This window comes from Monodon monoceros, unplaced genomic scaffold (genome assembly GCF_005190385.1).
Source record: "Monodon monoceros isolate NGI ecotype Baffin Bay Population unplaced genomic scaffold, NGI_Narwhal_1 Super_Scaffold_21, whole genome shotgun sequence".
NCBI classification, from domain to species: Eukaryota; Metazoa; Chordata; class Mammalia; order Artiodactyla; family Monodontidae; genus Monodon; species Monodon monoceros.
The window spans coordinates 6,904,969-6,927,077 of NW_021703778.1; the positions used below are offsets into that span (position 1 = coordinate 6,904,969).

Sequence of the window (22,109 nt, forward strand, 5' to 3'; positions counted from 1 at the left end):
AATTCTTGGGGGATTTTTGGTGTCAAATGTATTTTCAAAGACACCTAATTTCCTTGAGTAGTCAAATTCTAGTTCTAGGGATTTATATTTGGAAATAAATGCTTGTTGGGCTTTCTGGAGTTTGGGGGGAGTTGGGGTTTGTTTTGTTTTGTTTTCCGGTTACTAACAGACCGCATAATTATTTGTGTGGAATTCATTGGCTTTACCAGATGCACCGAACTTGATGTTGTTAGAAGGATCGTGCTGCTGCGTGGACATGTGGCACTGGGTCATGTGGGCACTTTGTCACTGGCGTGTGTTCTCCATTTCTTGAGGCACATGGTCCTGATCAGGATGTAAGGAGCCCTGGGCTCCGGGAGAAAGGGACTTGAGGGAACCCCTGGGGAAGACGGGAATTCTGAAGGGAGGAAAGGACGTGGATAACAAAGCAGGGAAAGAAAGTAGGAAAGAGAGGGGAAAGCTTGCACTTGGACTTCTGAAACCCTGGATCTGCCACTTGGAAAACTCTAAGGCCTACCTTGGGCGAATCACCTGTCCTGTTTCCTCACTTGTACAAGATGCACATTGATCGAGGCTCTCCGTCCCTTGTACAGTCTTCCGCTCACCGTTGTCCGTCCAGGTTGGGCCCCAACGTGCCAGGGCAGTGCTCTGAAGTAGAGCGTGTGGTTAAGAGCAGCAACACTGAGGCACAATGGATTGGAATTCCAGCTCTGCTGGCCATCAGCTGTGTGGCCCTGGCCAAGTTGTTTAACCTCTCTGTGCCATAGTTTGCTCAACTGTGAGATGGGGATAATAATAGTATCAATACCTAGTGCTGTTATGAAGAGTGTGTTTATCAGTCAGAGTTCTCCAGAGAAATAGAACCAGTAGGATGTGTGTGTGTGCCTGTGTGTGTGTGTGTGTGAGAGAGAGAGAGAGAGAGAGAGAGAGAAGGGGAGGGAGAGAGATTTATTTTACAGTATTGGCTTATGCACTTGAAGAGGCTGGCAAGTTCAAAATCTGCAGTGGCCCAGCAGACTGGAGACCCAGAGAAGAGTTGATGTTGCAGTTTGAATCTGAAGGGCCATGTGCTGGCAGAATTTCCTCTTCCTTGGAGGAGGTCAGCCTTTTCTGGAGGCCTTCAACTGATTAGATGAGGCCCACCGACAGGAAGTGTAATCTGCTTTACTCAGTCTACTGATGTAATTGTTAATCTCATCTTTAAAATACCTTCACAGCAACCTCCAGGCACGTCTGATCAAATATCTGGTTGCTGTGACCTAGCCAAGTTGACACATCAAATTAAGCACCCCAAGGAATAAATGAGTTACTATTTGTAAGAAGCTCAGTTCGGTGCCTGGTACATGGTACACCCAAAGAGTTTATTCAGGGAACAAAGGTCTCCCCTCCTCTGCAGAAGGGTTTCTCGAACTGTGACCTCTAAACCACTTTCCCAGATTCCCGTTAGCCCAGATCTCTTTTTTTTTTTTTTTTTTTTTTGCGATACGCGGGCCTCTCCCTGTTGTGGCCTCTCCCGCTGTGGAGCACAGGCTTCGGACGCGCAGGCTCAGCGGCCATGGCTCACGGGCCCAGCCGCTCCGCGGCATGTGGGATCTTCCCGGACCGGGGCACGTACCCGCGTCCCCTGCATCGGCAGGCGGACTCCCAACCACTGCGCCACCAGGGAAGCCCCAGCCCAGATCTCTTGAAGGACTGTTCTCCATGTGCTGCTTCCACTTCTCGACCCGCTTCAGCCCCGCTTCTACCTTCCGCTCTCCTGAAACCACAGTCATGAAGTTAACCAGCAGCTGCCTGACGGTGGAATCAGGTGACCTCCTCATCCCGTTGGATGTGTCTGCAGCATCGGAGGGTTTCCTTTCTCTAGAGAGGAAGGCCCGCCTCCCTCGGCTCTGTGACTCAGTGTCCCTGGGGTCCTCGTCTCCTGTCATATGGGCTCTGCCCCACGCCCAGCTCCTGACGTCCTTTACATGCAGTCGCTGGGACATCCACCTGCCTCTCACACTCCCACAGCCACCCCGTGCAACCACGTCTGCTCTCTGATCTGTGTTCCTGACTGTCTGTTAGGCCTCCATCTTCGGATGTCCTGCAGGAAACTCAGATTCACGTGCTTGACACGGACCCACTGACTCGCTTCACTTCAACCCCTACCCCTGTTCATTTCTGTGTTTCCTCTCTTGGTTAAGGGTGCCATCTACCAGACCATCCAAGTAGAAACCCCCGAGTTATCCCCCATTTACTCTTTTGCTTCACCTCCCTGCCTCACCAGCAGCCACGTCTGGTCCCTTGCAAGGTCATGTTGATGTCAAATCAGCGTTTCTCCAACCTACCTTCTCCTCTCCTTCTCTGGTTACCTCTGTCTGGGTGCAGACTCTTCCCTCTTTTCTGGCCAATTCCTGCAGCCGTCTGCCTGTCTTCCTCTCTCCTTCCCTCCACCAGGACTTCTTGGTTGCTGCTTGGGCTGTCTTTCAGAAGCACAGACCCCTTTCCCACATGAGAACATCTCAGAGGTACTCATCGTGAGGCTGTCCACGCTCGTTGGCACGGCACACAGATCTCTGCAGAGCTGGTCCCTGCCTAGCTCTCCAGCTCACTCCCAGCCTCTGTTCCCTGCACACCCTCCATCACTCCCACACCAAACCGTTTGCCGGTCCCTGGATGCGCCTGGGTCTCCCTCATCACTTGTCACATTGTGTGAGCAGGACCTCTCCTCTGAAATCCCTTTCTCCATGTGCTGAACAGTAGTTTGGTTTCTCTCGAGCATGTTGTCCATTCAGCAGTGGCACTAGAAGTCTGTGAAGACATGGCCTTGCAGTGTCTCAGTTATTATCTGTGTCCTCACTGAGTCTTCCTCATCTTTGAGTCTTCATGATCACACACAGGCCCTGGCACTTGCTAGGTGTCTAAGCAGAATGTTTGCTAAATGATTGAATCAGATGGGGAGCTTTTATGTGTTCTAAGATTCAAGGCGGTTTAAGATATTACAATGTAACACTGGTACTTAGAGGCGGTTTAAGATATTACAATGTAACACTGGTACTTAGAGAATAGACATGTGGACACAGTGGGGGAAGGGAGGGTGGGACGAACTTGGAGATGGGGATTGACATATACATACTACCGTGCGTTAAGATAGATAGCCAGTGGGAACATGTTATAAAACAGGAAGCTCAGCTCCATGCTCTGTAATGACCTAGATGGGTGGAATGGGGGGAGGGGGTGGGAGGGAAGTCCAAGAGGGAGGGGATATATGCGTACATGTAGCTGATTCACTTCATGGTACAGCAGAAACTAACACAACATTGTAAAGCAATTATACTCCAATAAAAAAAAAAGATGACGCTATACACAGAATTTACCTTTACATATCTGTGTATATATATGTTTAATGAAAGAACGGTGCTTTGAACGCTTGTCTAGAGAGACAGCAGTTATATTGGATTTTCTCCATCCTGGAGCTTCCAACCCTGCTGCTATGATTCTACTCCTTCCTGCCTCTTCATTTTTGAATGTATATAGTTGAATATAGATAAATAAGGCTGGGGTATAAAAGGCTGTATTCCTAATACAGGGATGCTTTCACTAGAGAGTCGTACACAGATACGTCATAACAATATGGCACAGGTCTAGAGAAGCAGCATCCTTGCTCTCATTGGTTTATTTTGTATACAGCTCACAAACAACAAAAGTTTATGTAAAAAAATTTTTTTTGATATCTATGGCAGACTGAATAATGCCCCCCCTGAATATCTCCACATCATAATCCCTGGACCCTGTGAATATGACCTTATATGATAGAGGGACTTTGCAGACGTGATTCAGTTATGAATCTTGAGATGCGGAAATTCTCCCGGATTATCCTCGTGGGCCCACTGTAATCACAACGGTCTGTATAAGCAGGGTGCAGGAGGAATCAGAATCAGAGGAGATGGCAACGTAATGACGGAAGCAGCAATTGGAAGGATGCACTTTGAAAATGGAGGAAGGGGCCACAAGCGAAGGAACAGAGGCAGCCGTGAGAAGCTGAAAAAGGCACAGAAATGGATTCTTCGTTCAGAGTCTCCAGAAAGAACCAGCCCTACTGATACCCTGACTTTAGCCCAGTGAAACTGATTTCGGACTTCTGACCTCTAGAGCAATAACGGAATAAATCTGTGTTGTTTTAAGCCCCTAAGTTTGTGGTAATTTATCACAGGAGCAAAAGGAAATTAATACACTGTAGAAGTCAGTGAAAACAAAGAAATGTGCATTGTTATAAAGACTCTGAAATATAAGTTATCCAATTCTCTACTTCCTCTCTGGAAATAATCCCCGTGGCATTATTCCTTTTGTCATTGAGACTCTCCATTGTGTCGTTGATCTCTTCCCACTTAAAGGGTCTTTTTTAACTTAGCATCTACAGTGAAAAATGTAACTGCCAATTCCTGGCTCTAACAGATTGTATGTGTGCAGAGAAAAGCCAACATTTGGATAGTCATTCAGAAACGATCAAATGAATTAAAATATGTTTTCCGAAAACTTTAAGATTGGATGGACATTGCAAAGAAACCATATGTTCTTTAACTCACTAAACTCAGTAGAAGCCTACATATTTCATAAGGGGTTTTCTGTTATGTGTAATCAATGTCATTATTTAGGTAGAAATTAAATTATTGCAGTTAAATGAAAAGTTCCAAGAGTGTATTATAAGATCAGAAAAGAAAAATAGGAACACATCTTAAGCACATAGCACTCACTATTTACTCATTATCTGCTATTTATGATTAAGTCAAATATGATAATCACTTCTAACCAGTTTAACACTTTAATTATCTACTTTGGAGGTATATCAAAGTAATTGCAATTTCAAAATGTTTAACAGCCAGAAATAGCAATTCGTGAATCCATTAAGAATTTTTCGTCTAATTAAGTATCGCCAGACTATGGCCTGAAAGCTAAGAATGGTTTTTATATTTTTATTTATTTATTTTATATATTTTTGTTGATTGATTGACTGATTGATTGATTTATGGCTGCATTGGGTCTTCGTTGCAGTGCGCGGGCTTTCTCTAGTTGCGTGAGCGGGAGCTACTCTTCGTTGTGGTGTGCGGGCTTCTCACTGTGGTGGCTTCTCTTGTTGCAGAGCACGGGCTCTAGGCATGCGGGCTTCAGTAGTTGTGGCACGCGGGCTCAGTAGTTGTGGCTTGCGGGCTCTAGAGCACAGGCTCAGTAGTTGTGGCTCACGGGCTTAGTTGCTACGCACCATGTGGGATCTTCCTGGACCAGGGATCGAACCCGTGTCCCCTGCGTTGGCAGGCAGATTCTTAACCACTGCAACACCAGGGAAGTCCGGTTTTTGCATTTTTAAATGTTTGAAGAAAGAATCAAAAGAAGAAGAGTATCTCAAGACACATGAAAGTTAGATGAAAAGTAAGCATCCCTGAATCAAGTTTTATTGGGTGCTGTGGACTGAATGTTTGTATTCCCCCCCCCCACAAAATTTGCATGTTGACATCCTAACCCCCAAAGCCATTAGTATTTGGAGGTTGGGCCTTTGGAGTTGATGAGGTGATGAGGGTGGAGGTCTCTTGAATGGGATTAGTGCCCTTATAACAGGGGCCCCAGAGAACTTTCTCCCGCCTTCCACATGTGAGGACACAGCAAGAAGGCCTCATCCATGAATCAATGATGCAGGCTCTCTCTGGACACTGAATCAACCGGCACCTTGATCTTGGACTTCCCATCCTCCAGAACTGTGAGAAATGAATTTCTGTTGCTTGTAAGCCACCCAGTTTATTTTATTACAGCAACCCAAATGGAATAAGACATGGGAACCCAACCGTGCCTGTTGGTTCATTTGTGGCCTGTGAGTGTTTTTCCTACACCAGCAGAGTTTGAATAATTGCAACAGAGAGTGTATGTTCTCGCAAACTGAAAAATATTTGCTACCTGGACTGTTACAGAAAATGTTTGTGACCCTCTGATCTGAGATACATTCAACAGGGAAGCTCTTACCACTTAGTATTAAAATGCAAGTGTATTCTCCATCTGCAGGGCCGAACAGCATGCCTGATTCAGTCACAGTCTCTATGTACTGTTATCCAGGCAACCTTCCAGCATTTGGCCCCGAGTGACAGCTGATGCTCAGTGATAACACCTTGGTTATAGGGCACGATTTCAAACTCTTAAAGAAAAATGAAATTCTTTTTAAGTTCCATGGGACTTCTATTTGAAAAATAAATCCACATTTTAATGCTAACTCAAATACTTTCATTCCTGACTGCTGGATAACTGAAAGTTTACTCATGAGAGAAATGTAGAGGTACTCCCTTTCTTTTTTCTTTTTAGATTTCACATATCTGTGATATCATATGGTATTTGTCTTTCTCTGTTTGGCTTTCTTCACTTAGTATGATAATCTCTGGGTCCATCCATGTTGCTGCAAATGGCATTATTTCATTCTTTTTTTATGGCTGAGTAATAGTCCATTGTGTGTGTGTATATATGTATGTATGTGTGTATATATGTATGTATGTGTATATATACACACACGCATATATGTGTATATATATATACATACATACATATATATATATATATACACACACACTACATCTTCTTTATCCATCCCTCTGTTGATGGACATGTAGGTTGTTTCCATGTCTTGGCTATTGTGAATAGTGCTGCAATGAACATAGGGTGCATGTATCTTTCTGAATTACAGTTTTCTCAGGGTATATGCCCAGGAGTGGGATTGCTGGATCATATGGCAACTCTATCTTTAGTTTTTTGAGGACCCTCCATAGTGGATGTATCAATTTACATTCCCACCAGCAGTGCAGGAGGGTTCCCTTTTCTCCACACCCTCTCCAGCACTATTAGAGAGGATCAGTATTTGGTGCTATCATTTATCACAGTTTTCTTTTTCTTTTTTTTTTAATGGCCACAGTTGTCTTTTTTTTTTTTGGCGGGGGGGGAACAGGCAAAGAATTTCCCATTATAGTAATTAGCATCTCTAGATCTTAACCCAGGTGCTCATCCGAGGGTGACCTAATAGATGAACAGTCTCCTAGAACATAAGTAGAGTTGGGTTTTGTTTCGTGTGTTACAGCGGTATGACTTGGCTGATTATAGTATGCACTGTCAGAAAAGTGATTTTTTAAGAAGCCTGACTTGCACATATTAGAATCAAAACTTTTGCCGCATTTACGGGTAATGCTGATTTTGCTGAAGCTACCGTGTTAAAATGCCACTGGATTTATGGTGCAAGGGAGGCCTCTATTTAGTTAGTGTAAGTCTTTTCCTTTGAGGAATTACCAGATTTCTTTAACCTAGATCTTCTAAAGGTGCTGTCTCTTTTGAAAACTTTTACAGTGCCAGTGCCTGGGGCCTGGGTGTCCAGGCGTGTCTGAGGGGATGGGATAAAGCGACCTTATCGGTCACGTTCAGGGGCCAGTTTGACCTTTGAAAGAAGCAGCTTTCCTCGCCTAGTCTGGCAGATGCAGTTTTCTGGGTCATGGTGAATGCACCTTAGCTGAGGCTTTCTGGACAGTACGAGATGGCATGTCAGCTCAGCTTCACAGGCATTTACTCTCTTCAGCCTGTAACTGGGACAGCAGATGGCTGTCCATGTCCTGGGTGGTGCCCTGGGGAATGGTCACTTATGAATAAGCAAACCAGGTCAGTGGTTTGAATTGAAAGTGACTGACTGACCTTGAGTGGCAGAGAAATCACGATTTAAGATCCTCTATGCAATAAGTTTCTGCTGTTTCACAATAAGTTATGTGGCTTGAAGACTTTCATTCTAATGAGGTGACAGAAATAAAAGCAGATTCCAAGGGAAGCTACATTGCAGGATCCAGTTTTAACTGCCTTCCCAGAATGCAGCCTGCAGAGTGGTGTGCGTTGCTATAGAAATGGTGGTTACTGAACCAGCTTCTTATCACGTATGGTGCACACGTATCAGGCCCTCGGCAATACCCGCTCATAATTGGCCTGTGGTGGATTCATCTCTGCGTAGGTGATGAGCATTACTGCTGATGCTGTGCTCACTGAACTAGTCCTTTTAGGTAAGTCATGGCCAGCCTGCCCTTGAAGGTGGAGCTTGATTTAAAATACAGATCTAAGATTTTGTTCCATTTCATTGTTTTTCGGGGGGAGAAAGGGATGGGAGTTCTTAAAGCACTAAATTCTGTTTGTCACTTTAAGAAAATGAAAATAGTATTACTGGTGTGTCTTCTTCTCTATCATGAGCCATGCATCTTACATAGGAGGTGACATATTGCCATGCAGAGGTGTAGTGATTGAATTACAAGAATGAACTGTAGTGCATCGGGTGGGCAAAAGTTAGAACAAAAGAAGGGAGTTCACGTTTCTAACAGTTAAGTGTGTATTTACATGTGTGATGTTAATTTTTAGAACCACGTGTATCATCTTTATAATTTTTTTTTCAAAAAGAACAGACTCAATAGTTAATGGAATCAAACAAAGAAGGAAGCAGACTTACCTGTCAAAGTACAATGTCAGTATATCCTTAAGGAAGATGATCTGAAATGGGTCGTCTGAGGATGAAAGCGATTTTTTAGAAACAAAGAAAGAATTCTCAGGAAGAGTCTCTATGTTCCCAGATGTTAAAATTGCCCATAAAAGTGAATTGAGCTTCCTTTAGATATATAGGAGGGGAGAAAAAGATAATGTACCTGCAAAGAAAGCTGACTGAAGTGATGTAACAAATCAGAAAGAACCCTGAAGGTGTAGGACTTAATTTGGATAAACGATACCGGTCCGGCGAAAACTTTGGCCACAGATCTTGACTGCCAGGTGGCCAACAAACTGTGATCTGTTTTTCAGACACAGATTGGTGTCTTTTGACCACTCCGGACCATCAGCATCACAGTTGGGATATTCCACCCCTGCTGACCAAGTGGAACGGAGTCCGGCCACGGAACATGTGGGCTGTCCGTGGGGAGACCGAATGCAGAATGATCTCAGAACATGGACATTTGTTTTCTGATGTTGCCTAGCAACTCAAAAAACACTGTCGTAACATCAGTCCATTCCTAAAAATTGTTAAGCCTTTTGTGTTTGTAGCCATACGCCCCAACAGCAACAAAAAAGAGAATTTTTAGAAAACAACACCATCACATTAGGTATATTGTAGCCATGGTTCAGGGCTGCTTTTGTTTTGAAACCCTATTCTTAGAGACTTAATTTTTCTAAAGGATCCTTTTATATAGAATGAGAACTTCCCATGCTTGAGTTGCACAGAAACAGTTTTTGGAAAGCGTAACAAATGATGGTTGCCCGCTTTGCGGCCTTAGAGTGTATAGATCCATGTTCCTCCTAAAAGAAAATGTCTCATGTTATAGTCAGCCCTTAATTACCACTTACGGAATATTCACTTTGTGGATTATCTGTGGCAAGTGTGTATCCTCCAGTGACTTGCCCACCACCTGGAAGCCTCAGAGCTGCCTTGCTTTGCTACCACGTGGCCTGGATTTTAAGCACTGCATCTAACATGCTCGTTCTAAGATCAGCCTGGGTGAAAAATAACTAGGAAGGCAAAGCTGCCACATCATTTATTTTAAAAACAAATATTTTATAAATGTCTCCTGTTTTCAGTGATCTCCACTGGCATGGGTAATTAAAAGGTAAAATTATCTTTGATTTGAATATTGCACTGGTTGTACAGCATTTGGCAGGAGTGTATAGAACGCAGGTAGCCTGTAGCCCAGCAATTGAGACAGCTTGGACGTGAACAATGGCTCCTCTGGATCTTGAGCAAGCCCTTTAGCCTCTCAGGGCCTCTGTTTTCTCATCTATAAAATGGGCATAATAATAGCTATCATCCCCATCTCATAGAACTGTCGAGAATGGAGAGCCCTTACAACGGTGCCTGGCACTGGGGAAAGTGCTCTCTAAATGTTAGCCATTATTATAATCATCACTGCCCTTATTCAGCCCATATGTAGTTTGTGCATTTTGGGTAAAGCGCGTTATAAGGAAGACAGACAAGTACAGTGAAGTCTTAGTGTCTTTAAATGGAATTTCCAGTCTCAGCGAAGGCTGCTTTGTAGCTGGTATGCCTGGACATCCAGTCTAATTGGTTGGTACTCTTGTTCTACTAGTTGTCCCATATTTTGAATGTCATTGCTGTCTCCCTATTTCTAAATGACTCAAAGTTCAGAATAGGTGTTGCCTTTTAATTTGACTTGAGATAATGTACATAAAGCACCTAGCGCGTTGCCAGGCATGTATTAAGTTCTTAATATCGTGGTTCTTTTTACCCCTTCTCTTGAATCACCCCTTTAAAATTATTTGCATAAACACACATGCACATGCCTACACAGAACACACACATCGAACCAGCCCAGCCCACACGGAATGTGCTGCGTTAGAGGTTTCTGCAGAAGCGTGCTTGCTGGCTCTCATTATGACCCGTAGTGGAGTTGTACACGGCAGCCCCGCCATTTCACATGGTGGGCAGTTTGAAATACGCCTGTATTGAAGGGGAAGAAAAATAGGACCGTATGGGGAAAGCATTTTTTTGTCTACCCATTCTCAGCTGAGCTTATTCATTAGCAAAACAGGTATGACCATAAACCAACATTTTTCATCACTATGCTCAAAGCAGCCCTAGAGGTTGGGGGGACTACATTCTTTCTTAATCAGAAAGAAGCTGAAATTCAGCACAGGGAAGTACCTGGCACACATGTACAGTATGCTGGGACGGGAGAAGGGGAGACGCAAAACATGGTTTCCTTCAGACTTCAAATCCTCTTCCTGTTCTAGAATCTCCGATTTTGGTGCATTCCTGCTTCTATGCCAAGACTTAATGTGGCTTAATAGAATGATGGACTGGATCTGGGGATACAAAACAACAATCCATTCCCAGATGTTCTGTTTGGCCCATACAGTCGATTTAGGGGCATTTATTTGTTTGTTGTGTTTTAATTTACTGTCAACATTTAAATATTGAAAGATTTCCTGAGGAATTCTGTTCTTGGCTTCTCTTTTTTTTTTTTTTTTTTTGCGGTACGTGGGCCTCTCACTGTTGTGGCCTCTCCCGCTGTGGAGCACAGGCTCCGGACGCGCAGGCTCAGCGGCCATGGCTCACGGGCCCAGCCGCTCCGTGGCATGTGGGATCTCCCCGGACCGGGGCACGAACCCGTGTCCCCTGCATCGGCAGGCGGACTCGCAACCACTGCGCCACCAGGGATTGGCTTCTCTTTTTAAAACTTGAACAATTCGTTCATTACAGCAGATAGATAGTAAACATCTTCTTTGTGCCAGATTTTACCCTGTCCTAGGCTCTTGGGATAAAGCAATTACAAAACAAGTCAGGGAAGGTCCCTGTAATTATGAAGTCTTTGTTCCAAATGGAAGAGACAGACAATGCACCAGTTTATTACTTCATTGGCATGAGTGCTGTAAGACAGGTAAGCAGGGTGATGTCGGGGAGAATGGTTGGCTGGTCAGAGCCTATGGAGGAGTGATATTTGAGCTGAGATCCCAAAGATACCTCTGAGTCTAACGTGGGAATGTCTTGGGGGCAGCACATTCTGGGCAGAAAAAAAATGGTCAACGCAAAGGTCTTAAGATTGGAACCAATTTGTCCACAACCACAGCAGCCAGTTCACTGAGAGGCACCGCCCCTTCAAGCATCTGGAACAAACTCAGATAAGTGTTTGTCAGCTCCCTGTCGGTAATCTGACAAGTGACTAGATTATTTCCGGAATATATTAGAAATATTTCTGAAGTTGCTTCAAGTACTGGCCACCCAGTTAGTGTACCCCGGCAACATTGTGGGAAATGGTCTTAGGGTTTTCTGAAAGGGTTGCCACACCCCACGAAAGTGCAAACCATCTAGAGCTTTGCTACTCAAAGAGTGGTCTCTGGACGGGGAGATTGTTCGAACTGCAGAATCTCACGTTTTGCTCCAGACCCACTGGATCAGAATGTGCATTTTAACAAGATCTCCACTGTAACAAGCTCTTGAACAAGCACTGGTTGAGAGCATCTTACCGCATCTGTCCAGATGTTTGTCGCCTTCTCTGTTCTGCCACCCTTCGTTTTGAGCGAGTTTTCTAAATGCTGGGGATTTGTGGCTGTGCCTCCCAGAGTCCTGCTCTGGGTCCCCCACCCAGTCCCATCTGACATGTAATTGCAGGATGGATGTTGGATTTAGTGGGTAATGAACAAAATTTCTCTCCATATGGGCTTAATTAGCCAGTACTCTGATGCTGCTTTCTGGAAATTTATACATACCTATAGTAAATTCAAAATTCTCTCATTAAATTTTATTAATGCTATTATGCATGCTGATACTTCTGGCCACCTATTTAAGGCATACGCTTTCTCTAGCTCTGCCAGAAGCGTTATGGTTTCCCATTACTGCTCTCTCCTAAAATTTGTTTCAGTAAGTCTTGTGATCCCTCAGCTAAAGCTGAAAGGGGAAAGAAAAAAAAAAATCAGTCACTTAGATTAAATTTATTTTTAAGAATCCATTCCTCAAAATTTACCCTAAAAATACCCAGGGAACATGTTGTAGCTGAATACAGATGCATTTCTTGTTTTAATTTCTAATAATTGATTATATCTGTGATTTTATGCTTTGAACAGAAGGTCATTGGTTGTAGTGAGTTGCCCTTAATTTTATTCTTGTTTAAACGGGTCCTGAAATGTACTTGCCCGAAGCTACAGGAATGCAACCATCTGTACAGGACTTTCACTCTTCAGTTCCATTGCTTTCAACAAGCATGGTTAGGTAATTGACCACCAGGTAAACACTTTGCAGTGTAATTAACAAGGAATGTATCCTCCTCACAGACTTCATGAAAAAATCCTTCCAAAAAAGGGAACATAGCTATTCAAAGGCATAGACTTTAATTTGGGAAAAAAAGAAGGCTACTCCACAATGTCATAAAAATAGATAGTGTCGCTGTTTCTGCTCTACTGAATAATGTGACTTAAGGGCGGATGGACTTTTCTGGGTGATCTCGTCCCAATAAAGTTTTGTTAAAGCATGTGATGAAAGAGGCTCAGACCTTGACACTGCTAACCGTACATCTGGTAGAAAAATATAGTAGAGGTTATAGTTTAAGGTAATGCAGATGGTAATCCTGGGAAATAAGCCTGTGCTGGTTTCGAGAGAAATCCAGCGTATTCCGGAAGCTGGGGAACCCCTATGATTATAAGTGGCAATAATAGTAATAACTATTAACTGTGGATCTGAGCGGTACATACCTCTTCAGAGGACTGCCCTCAAATGAGCTAATGCCCACGCCATCCTGATTATTCAGCAAGAGTCACCACAGCCCAAGCGAGGAGACAGTCATTGGCCAAAACCAACAGCTGACGGGCAGGACAGCAGAGGTTCCTACTGTCCAAATTCATGCGTGTGTCATGCATATATGTCTCACCTCTCACCATGAACGTTCCCAAGTAGTTCACAGTGAACCATTAAGTCGTAGGAAGAGAAGTGGCTCTATTTCACAGAGTGAATATTCACCTTTTAATCGATAGAACTTTTTTGAGATGGGTTTTCTGCGTGGCTGTGGCATTTCTTCATGTCCCAGCGTACAGGCCTAGTAGAACTCACTGCAGCCTCTTTCAGGAAAAATGCATCAGTTAGGATATGTTAGCTGCACAGGGTGGTAGAATCCCCAACTACAAGTGCTTAAATGAGGAGACCATTTATTTATGTGACGAAGGAAGTGTGAAGCAGCCATCCCCCAGCTGGGCCATCCTCTGCGTGTCCTTGGGTCACACAGCTGGAAAGTGGCAAAGCTGGGATTCACATGCGGGGTTATCTTAGGCCGGGCAAGTCATCCATGCACTCATTCGGCCCTTGATCGTACTGGACTTTTATCTGCCCGGTGTCCTGAGGTGTGACATGGTCACAAGTCCCGGTATAAGAGCAATGACTTCTTTCTCTGTATATTGGCGAAGGTGCAAGATGCCAGCTTCAATGTGTAATCTGTTAAAAGGGCAGGTTTTCACTTACAGTTTCCTTTTCAAAATCAGTAGTGCTCATCCTAACAGGGTTTTTCTGCTTGTTACCAAATGCTGAGATGAGCTCGTACAGCTGATAAAATAGGGGCTTCTGGGCAGCATAAGTGAGCCAGGCAGAAAAAGCAAGGCAAATCTGAACCGTATCAGTCGTATTCTAATTAGACATTAGATTTTTGGCCCTTTTTCATATTTTAGAGTTCTTTTCCCTTTCAATAGACATTTGTTTAAATTTTGAACTCAATGTTCTTTATATTTTGCAAATAAAAGCTGCTTTCATTCCTGCTTGGTAACCAAGCAAGAAAACGGCACCCTTGGTGATCGCTAAGAGACTCCATCAGATCTTACAGACAAGCATAAGGCGTGTCTTTTTCAGCCTGTCAATTACTGTGTGTAATAATCATTGCAGTTAAATGTAGCTTCCAAGTTAAAATCTTGTGGTGCTTTATACACACAACGAACCTTGCCAGCAGAATACATAACTAACACGCTTTCAAAAGATGAGGACAGGGACTTCCCTGGTGGTCCAGTGGTAGAGATACCGCCTTACAATGCAGGGGACGCGGATTCGATCCCTGGTTAGGGAACTAAGATCCCACATGCCGTGTGGCAACTAAGCCCACGTGCCACAACTACTAAGCTCAAGAGCCTCAACTAGAGAGCCTACGTGCCGCAAACTACAGAGCCCACGCGCCTTGGAGCCTGCGCACCACAGCTAGAGAAGAGAAAACCTGTGCGCCACAACTACAGAGAATCCTGCGCCACAGCAAAAGATCCTGCACGCCTCAGCAAGGATGTCGCGTGCTGCAACTAAGACCCAAGGCAGCCAAAAATAAATAAAATAAATGAGTAATAAACAAATCTTTTAAAAAATAATAAAAAAAAAAAGATGAGGACGGTTTTTCAACAAAGTATTTCTCCTTGAAAAATCTTTCCATTGTGCAGGGTTTCACTCTAGAGAATAAGAATTCAGACAAAAACCTATCTGAGGAGGGCTTCTCTGGTGGCGCAGTGGTTGAGAGTCCGCCTGCCAATGCAGGGGACGCGGGTTCGTGCCCCGGTCCGGGAAGATCCCACATGCCGCGGAGCGGCTGGGCCCGTGAGCCATGGCCGCTGAGCCTGCGTGTCTGGAGCCTGTGCTCCGCAACGGGAGAGGCCACAACAGTGAGAGGCCCGCGTACCGCAAAAAAAAAAAAAAAACCTATCTGAGGATGTGTGTTGAAGAAACTTGGATTTAGCATATCTCTGTTCCACGTCTGGATTTGTCTCTCATGTGGCTGCCTGTGGAGTTTATTCTAGATGCAGTCTTTGCAAGTGGGTTATCTAGTTCCCAGTAGTAGATGCCCCTGGTGGGGAGTTGGGGGTCGTTGGTGGTGAGGAAGCAGAGCTGATAACAGAACCGCTGATAACAGTGTGTAGGAAGGGTGGGGGGGGGAGGGGAGGGGAGGGGAGGGGAGGGGGGAGGAGCGAGGAAAAAAGCACAGCTGTGGGTGGGAGTATTTAGCATAAGAGCAAACAACTTCGTTCCTCAGTAGGGACCTAAGGACATCAGTATTTTAGGACCAGCATCAGTTGATCATAATCATGACCCTGTATTATCATGAAAAACATCAAAATTATATTCAACTTTATAAGGCAGGAGTAAATGATGCTTTTTAGAATTACAGAAAATTGCCTTTTCAAACTTTGGCAAATAAGACCCAAGTTCTGTAGAAGAATAGCTTCCAAACCGTGTTCAGGAGATGTCTTGGGGGTTGTGCCGGGGGCGGGGAGGGGTTCTCATCACTTGTTTGCAGAGAAGCTTGTCTTTTTTTTTTTAAATTTTTTAAAAAATAAATTTGTTTATTTTTGGCTGTATTGGGTCTTGATTGCCGCTTGTGGGCTTTCTCTAGTTGCAGCCAGCAGGGGATACTCCTCGTTGCAGTACGCGGGCTTCTCATTGCGGTGGCTTCTCTTGTGGAGCATGGACTCTAGAGCTCAGGCTCAGTAGTTGTGGTGCACGGGCTTAGTTGTTCTGTGGCATGTGGGATCTTCCCGGACCAGGGCTCGAACCCGTGTCCCCTGCACTGGCAGGCAGATTCCCAACCACTGCACCACCAGGGAAGTCCCAAGAAGCTTGTCTTTTATCCGTTTTATATATTAATTTCTTAATTTTCTTAATACAAAGGTTCCATTAAAGAGAAAGAGTTCAAATGCTTTGAAAGCTGATGATCTAGAAATTTCAGTACTGAGGAATTTCATCCCTCGGTGATGCTAGAGGGATCGCTCTCCCACCTTCACACACATAAGAGTCCCAGTAATGGACGTGGCACGGGGCTCCATCAGCACAGAGACGCACACAGCCGCCAGCCCGCCTGCTCCTGGCACACCCGCTTCACATCCAGCCACCCTCCCTGGGCAGTGGCCGCCGTTCATGAAGGTGGCAGCCTGGCTGGGCTGGCGTTGTGGAGCACAAGGAAGCATGACGCCCTCCTCCTACCTGCACACCTTCACCAGGTGACCCACCTTGAGACCTGCCTGGACGGCCCGCTTGCGAAGAGCCCGGGGGAGTCGGCAGGAAGCCCCGTTATGCTGTTATGACCTCAGCAGCTGCCCTAATGTCCGGACCACAGGGGAGACAAGCTTATTGACCCTGGCAGCCCTACCAGCAGCTGTGATGACCAAGGGGTGTTCAGAGGCTGGCCCCACCCGGGAGGGAGGGGAACAAGCCAGTGGCCTTGCACTTGGAATTTTCTAAGCAGGAGCAACCCGGGTCTTCCCGTGATCTGTCTGACCAGCGCCGAGGCTCCCACAGAGATGGAAGGGACCCGCTCTTGGTACCCTGTCCGCGGGTCTGGCGGTCATATAACCTGCTCAACAAAAGAGACTCTCCAGAGGTCTGTTTGTCCGGCTGTCCGGTCACCAGTGACCATTCCCGGCGGTGGCTCTCCAGCCATGAGCACAAGAATCTCTTACGAGTGCGGAGGTTCCTCAGGTGGGAAAACAGCCTCACACCACAGCATCAGGATTTCAGTAATGAGAAGCATATGTTTCTAGTACACAATTCATTAATTCTTGTGTTCCCTGTGGCTAATTTCCTACACAGAAAGCTGGGAAATGGCTTTTGCCAACAACAACGTGATTGCTGAATCCCAAGACAGCGCTGCCCTTTATTCATTGTACACATGTATGTTTCACAGAAAACTTAGGCTGAAATAAACGCCTCTTTCCCAGCTGGCTTTGTTCCCTCTGGTCTGAAAGAGTAGATCCCAAGCTTAACTGCATTTCCTGCCAGCCACACCCACCTTTGCACAGGAGGTCATCTGATATTATTTGAGGGGAAATGGGGAGTTTGCACGTCTGGCTTTCACCCTCAAGTACTGTCACGTTTTCACGCCACAGATGTTTCTGGGTGTTGAGAAGACAAAGGGAACATAGGATGAGGGTTAGCAACTTCGGCCAGGTATGCTTTGGAAAACGGGTGATGTAGTGACACGTGCCCTGGGGTCGCCGAGACCTGGAAGGTCCCTGCGCGCAGGAGGGACTCAGGATGGACACAGGATGTGACTTGAATCTTGAAGGGTGGGTAGATTTTTGGAAGAGAGGAAAAAGCATGTGAGGTTGGAACAACAGTTGAGGGCAAAGTCACAGACTCTGGTAAAAGTGTGTGTTGTGAGGACCAACCTGGGAAGAACTGGGGGTGGGGGCGGGTGGCCTTCCATTGCTAATGGCGCCGGAAGCCCTGCCCAGCCCTCCCCAGTTTCCGTCCCTCCCGTTCCCCGGGCCAGTAACTTACCATGCCTCTGTGCATGCTGTTCCCTCTTTTTTCTCTCTGCTCCTGGCCACCGTCCACCCCGGTGACAGTCCTGCCTGTTCACCGGAGCCCAGCTCGTCCCAGCCTTCTCTGCCCACCGCAAGAGGCACTCGTTCTTACTGAGCTCCCAAAGCAGCTTGTATTGCGCCTTTCCCTGGCTCTTCTGGCTCCCACAAGCATCACAGGCTGGACTTGGGGGCCTGTTAGCTGGGTGCGGGGTGTGTGTGTCCGTCCACCCTTTAGGCTTGTTCCCAGTGTAACTGGGAGGTGTTTTAAAAGCCCGTTTCCAGGGCTTCCCTGGTGGCGCAGTGGCTGAGAGTCCGCCTGCCGATGCAGGGGACCCGGGTTCGTGCCCTGGACCGGGAAGATCCCACATGCCGCGGAGCGGCTGGGCCCGTGAGCCGTGGCCGCTGAGCCTGCGCGTCCGGAGCCTGTGTTCCGCAACGGGAGAGGCCACAACAGTGAGAGGCCCGCGTACAGGTTAAAAAAAAAAAAAAAGCCCGTTTCCAGTTGGCTGTGTCGTAGAAAGCCAAGGCGACTTAGCCAACCAGGTAGGTGGTTCGCCCTTGAGTGAGCGCGCAGGGCTCTGAGCCTCCACCTGTTTAACTCTGGTCGCCTTTAGCCTAACCTAATCCGCTCCACTTGAAGAGCAGTGACTCAAGAGGGAAACTGCAAACCAAAGAGTGCAGGCGGCTTCCTGGCTGATAGGAGAGCCTGGCAGGGCCACTCCTGTGGGAGAGCGTGTGGGAGTGGGGTCGGGTGTGTAAGTCATGAGCTAAACAGCATGGGATCCCCGAGGGGAAAACCGGAAGTGGTGGCAAACGATCCGTTCTCTGCCTTCAGGCGAGCGTTCTGACCCGACGCAGAACCACGTTAGCCGCCTGTGTCACATGCTCCCTGTTTCCATGTTCTCAGCAGCCCTGTGGAGTGAGTGATGCTCGGAGTGGTTGGACCACCTCTGGGTTGATGCTCTTCAGCACGTGAATCTGAAGTGAGCGTCCTCATTCTCACTTGGGAAACATTCCAGCGTATGTTCTTGTCTCACTTGACTTGAAATCCTCCGGGGCCATGATTCAGCCTGTTGCAGGGGGCAGTCAGACTACGCAGGGCACCCGCTGACGCCTGGCCTCTTCCCATCTTCCTTCTTTGTTCACCTTCTGTCTTCGAGGATGAGGAGGAGGAGGAGGGGGGGGAGGGGGGGGGGGGGGGGGGGAGGAGGAGGAGGGGGGGGAGAGGGAGGAGGAGGAGGGGGAGGGGAGGGAGGGCTATGGGAGGCGTTGCTGGGGCACCTGTCCACCCCCTACATCTGAATGTTGCTATGGCAACTGATAGGCCCTAGGAAGTCTGCCAGGTATTGCTTCTTTTCTCAGGAGGGAAAGAAAACTGCTCTTGCCACGTCGGTGATGTGTATACCTAGGAAAGGCAGGGATTTGGAGACTAGAAGGTGGAATATTTGGTGCACAGCTGGCGCATTTAGTCCCGGAGGGGACAGGATTCCACATGCAGCCATTTCAGGGGGTGGGTGATCATAGGAGGAGCCCCGTGTGAGAGACCCGTGTCTCCGGGCTGGTGGGGACCTAGCCAGCAATCTCCCTTGCTCCCCGGCTCTCAAAGCAAGGTTCTCTGCAGGTGAGACAGGTGACAGCCAGGCAGCCTTGGGCGACGGGCTCCTTGGAAACCTTACAAAGTAAAAAAGTTCTCAAACGCTGGCAGGTTTCGTAGGAGATGCGGCAGGGCAGAGTGGAAGAAATAGCACCGGCCTTGAGGCCAGACACACAGAGAGACCTAGTCTGCCCCTGCTCTGCCCTCTGCCCCTGGGAGGTCTCGGAAGAGTTCCGTGTCTCACCAGTGTCCAGTGTCTAAAAGGGGAAAATAAGTCCTCCTCTGTAGGGTCGCTGTGAGAACCGTAGAGAGCTTGTATAGGAAGCACATTGCTGCGGCGGGCCAGCACCCAGAGGTGCTCACTACTGTGAGACACTAGTCACAGTAGTGACTGAAGACAGCCCTGACCTGGACGTACTCCATGTCTCCCAGCATCAGAACCAACTAGAAGCTTCTTAAAATACTCGCCTAAGCCAGTCTTATGGGTTAGAATTTGCAAAGATAGGACCAAGGAATCTATATACTTTTTTTAAACTTCCCGAAGCATATATGGAATCTAAAAAAAAATGGTTCTGAAGAACCTAGGGGCAGGACAGGAATAAGGACGCAGACGTAGAGAATGGACTTGAGGCCACGGGGAAGGGGAAGGGGAAGCTGGGACGAAGTGAGAGAGTGGAATGGACATATACACACTACCAAACGTAAAATAGCTAGTGGGAAGCAGCCGCATAGCACAGGGAGATCAGCTCGGTGCTTTGTGTCCACCTAGAGGGGTGGGATAAGGAGGGGGGGAGGGAGACGCAAGAGGGAGGGATATGGGGATATATGTATATGTACAGCTGATTCACTTTGTTATAAGGCAGAAACTAACACACCATCGTAAAGCAATTATACTCCAATAAAGATGTTTAAAAAAAAAAAAAAAACTTCCCCAAACAACTCTGATGTCACCGGTCTGCGATTCCAGAGAGGAAATCCGTTTATTTGCTTGAGGATGAAGACTATAAACAGAGCTGGAGTTTCCCCTCTTCTTTCCCGTCCCACCAGCCCTTTTCATGCTACCTTTATTCTGCTTCTAAACCCCTAAGGCTTCCGGAGGAGATGGGACATGATGGTGGAGGAGTAAACTCCAAAAGCTTCTGCTAAAAGTATCTGCGTTTGGAAGCAGGGACTTATGATAAAGTGGATGAAAGTCATTTAATCAGGAAGAAAAACAAGTTCGACTCTTTCCTGAAAGCGAAATGCAGTCCCTCCGTGAGAGCTGGACCCTTTTGGCTCTCTGATGGGTTCTAAACACGACACCGAAGGTGACTTGTACAATGGGCTTAAGCCTTAAATAGGAGTTTAGCGTGCATGTGGCTGAAGTTTTTTTCTGCATCCCACAGGAACGTGGCTGAAGAGTGGTCTCGGCCTCGTACACCAGGAAGGCAGCCAGCTGACGTGGACATACATCGCCCCTCAGTTGGGGTACTGGGTGGCAGCCATGTCTCCTCCCAACCCAGGTAACAGGACCCCCGCAATCTGCAGTGATGGGAACCGATTCCTTTGAGGGTTCAGGCTAAGTGTGCTTTTGAAAGCGATGTCAGCAGGGAGATCACATCTTCCTTAAATATGGTTGAAAGTGTGAAAAAGCAAATGATGAGTCAAAGGTTGTTCCTGGGGGTTGGGGGAGTTCTGCTTGGAACTCTCCCATCCAGGATAAGAATCATGCATAGAAAATAGCCTTGTCTCGAATCTCCGTTTTGCTCAGACAGCTGCCGTAGGGAATTCTTAATCTAAAGCCCACAGAGGCGGGTCAGACCTCCTCCCTAATTTCTGAAACAGCTGTGGCCTGGTGCAAGAGAACACGTAGTATAAGGCAAGCACTAGAGGGACCAGCAGAAAGTCACCGTTGGAGGCTTCTTGGGGCAAAAACCTTGATCAGGCATTTCCGAAAGGCTTAAAAGCAAGCCTATTGTTTTATATCTAAAAGAATATTCATCTCCACTTAGGATACATGAATTAACTCATGTTTTTCACTGAAGTTTAATTTCACAAATATTTTGACTAAAAGTTTGGGTTTTTTTTTAACCGAACCACCCTGATTTATCCCTAGGAGTATTCTAGAATTGCTTTTTTCAAAATAGTCGCCTTAGGAGAAGTCTTTCCAGTGGATGGCTTCCAGTACTCAAAATGCCTTTAGAACCTTTTTCCCCTGGACTGTCATCATTAGAGAAACTCTTCATAGGTGGCCAATCTTTTTGCCCAGAGGGTCCCTTTGATTTTTCTTAGACACATCTAAAATCACCCACCTCCAAGGCTGGTGAATAAAGTAGGTGATTGAGCTAGGTCAAAATGTGCTGTGATTAAAAGTTGTCTCGTCAATTAACCATGAAGGCAGTTTCAAAATGGGAGTCCAAAATACTTTACCAATGGAATCATCACTGGGATGAACACTTAGTCTCCCAAAGTAACTAATTTGATGGAGGCCAACCCTAGATGGGTGTTGAAAAGTCAGTTACATTTACTTTATAGTCCAATCCTGGGAAAATGTACACTTCACATCTGGGTTATAAGAGTATGCATTTCCCTTTACCGTATGGTTCTTGTAGCCACGTAGGCATGAACCAGCTACAGAAATGCCTCAGTCTCCAAATCTGAAATATCTAGAATACGATTATGAGTAAGGTAAGAAAGAAAAAAAAGGCCTTAAGTACCAAAGTAGAGACCACAAAGCCCGTGCATTAAA

At 46.3% G+C, this 22,109-nt stretch overlaps 1 protein-coding gene across 2 annotated transcripts in view; it reads left to right on the forward strand.

Moving 5' to 3' along the window:
* FAM171A1 (family with sequence similarity 171 member A1) overlaps nucleotides 1–22,109 on the forward strand; it is a 125,157-nt gene that overhangs the window by 97,626 nt on the left and 5,422 nt on the right. For both annotated transcript variants that reach the window (XM_029238523.1, XM_029238524.1), the window contains exon 6: nucleotides 20,767–20,883. In XM_029238523.1, coding sequence (XP_029094356.1) covers nucleotides 20,767–20,883 — 117 coding nt within the window. The remainder of the gene's footprint in view (nucleotides 1–20,766; nucleotides 20,884–22,109) is intronic.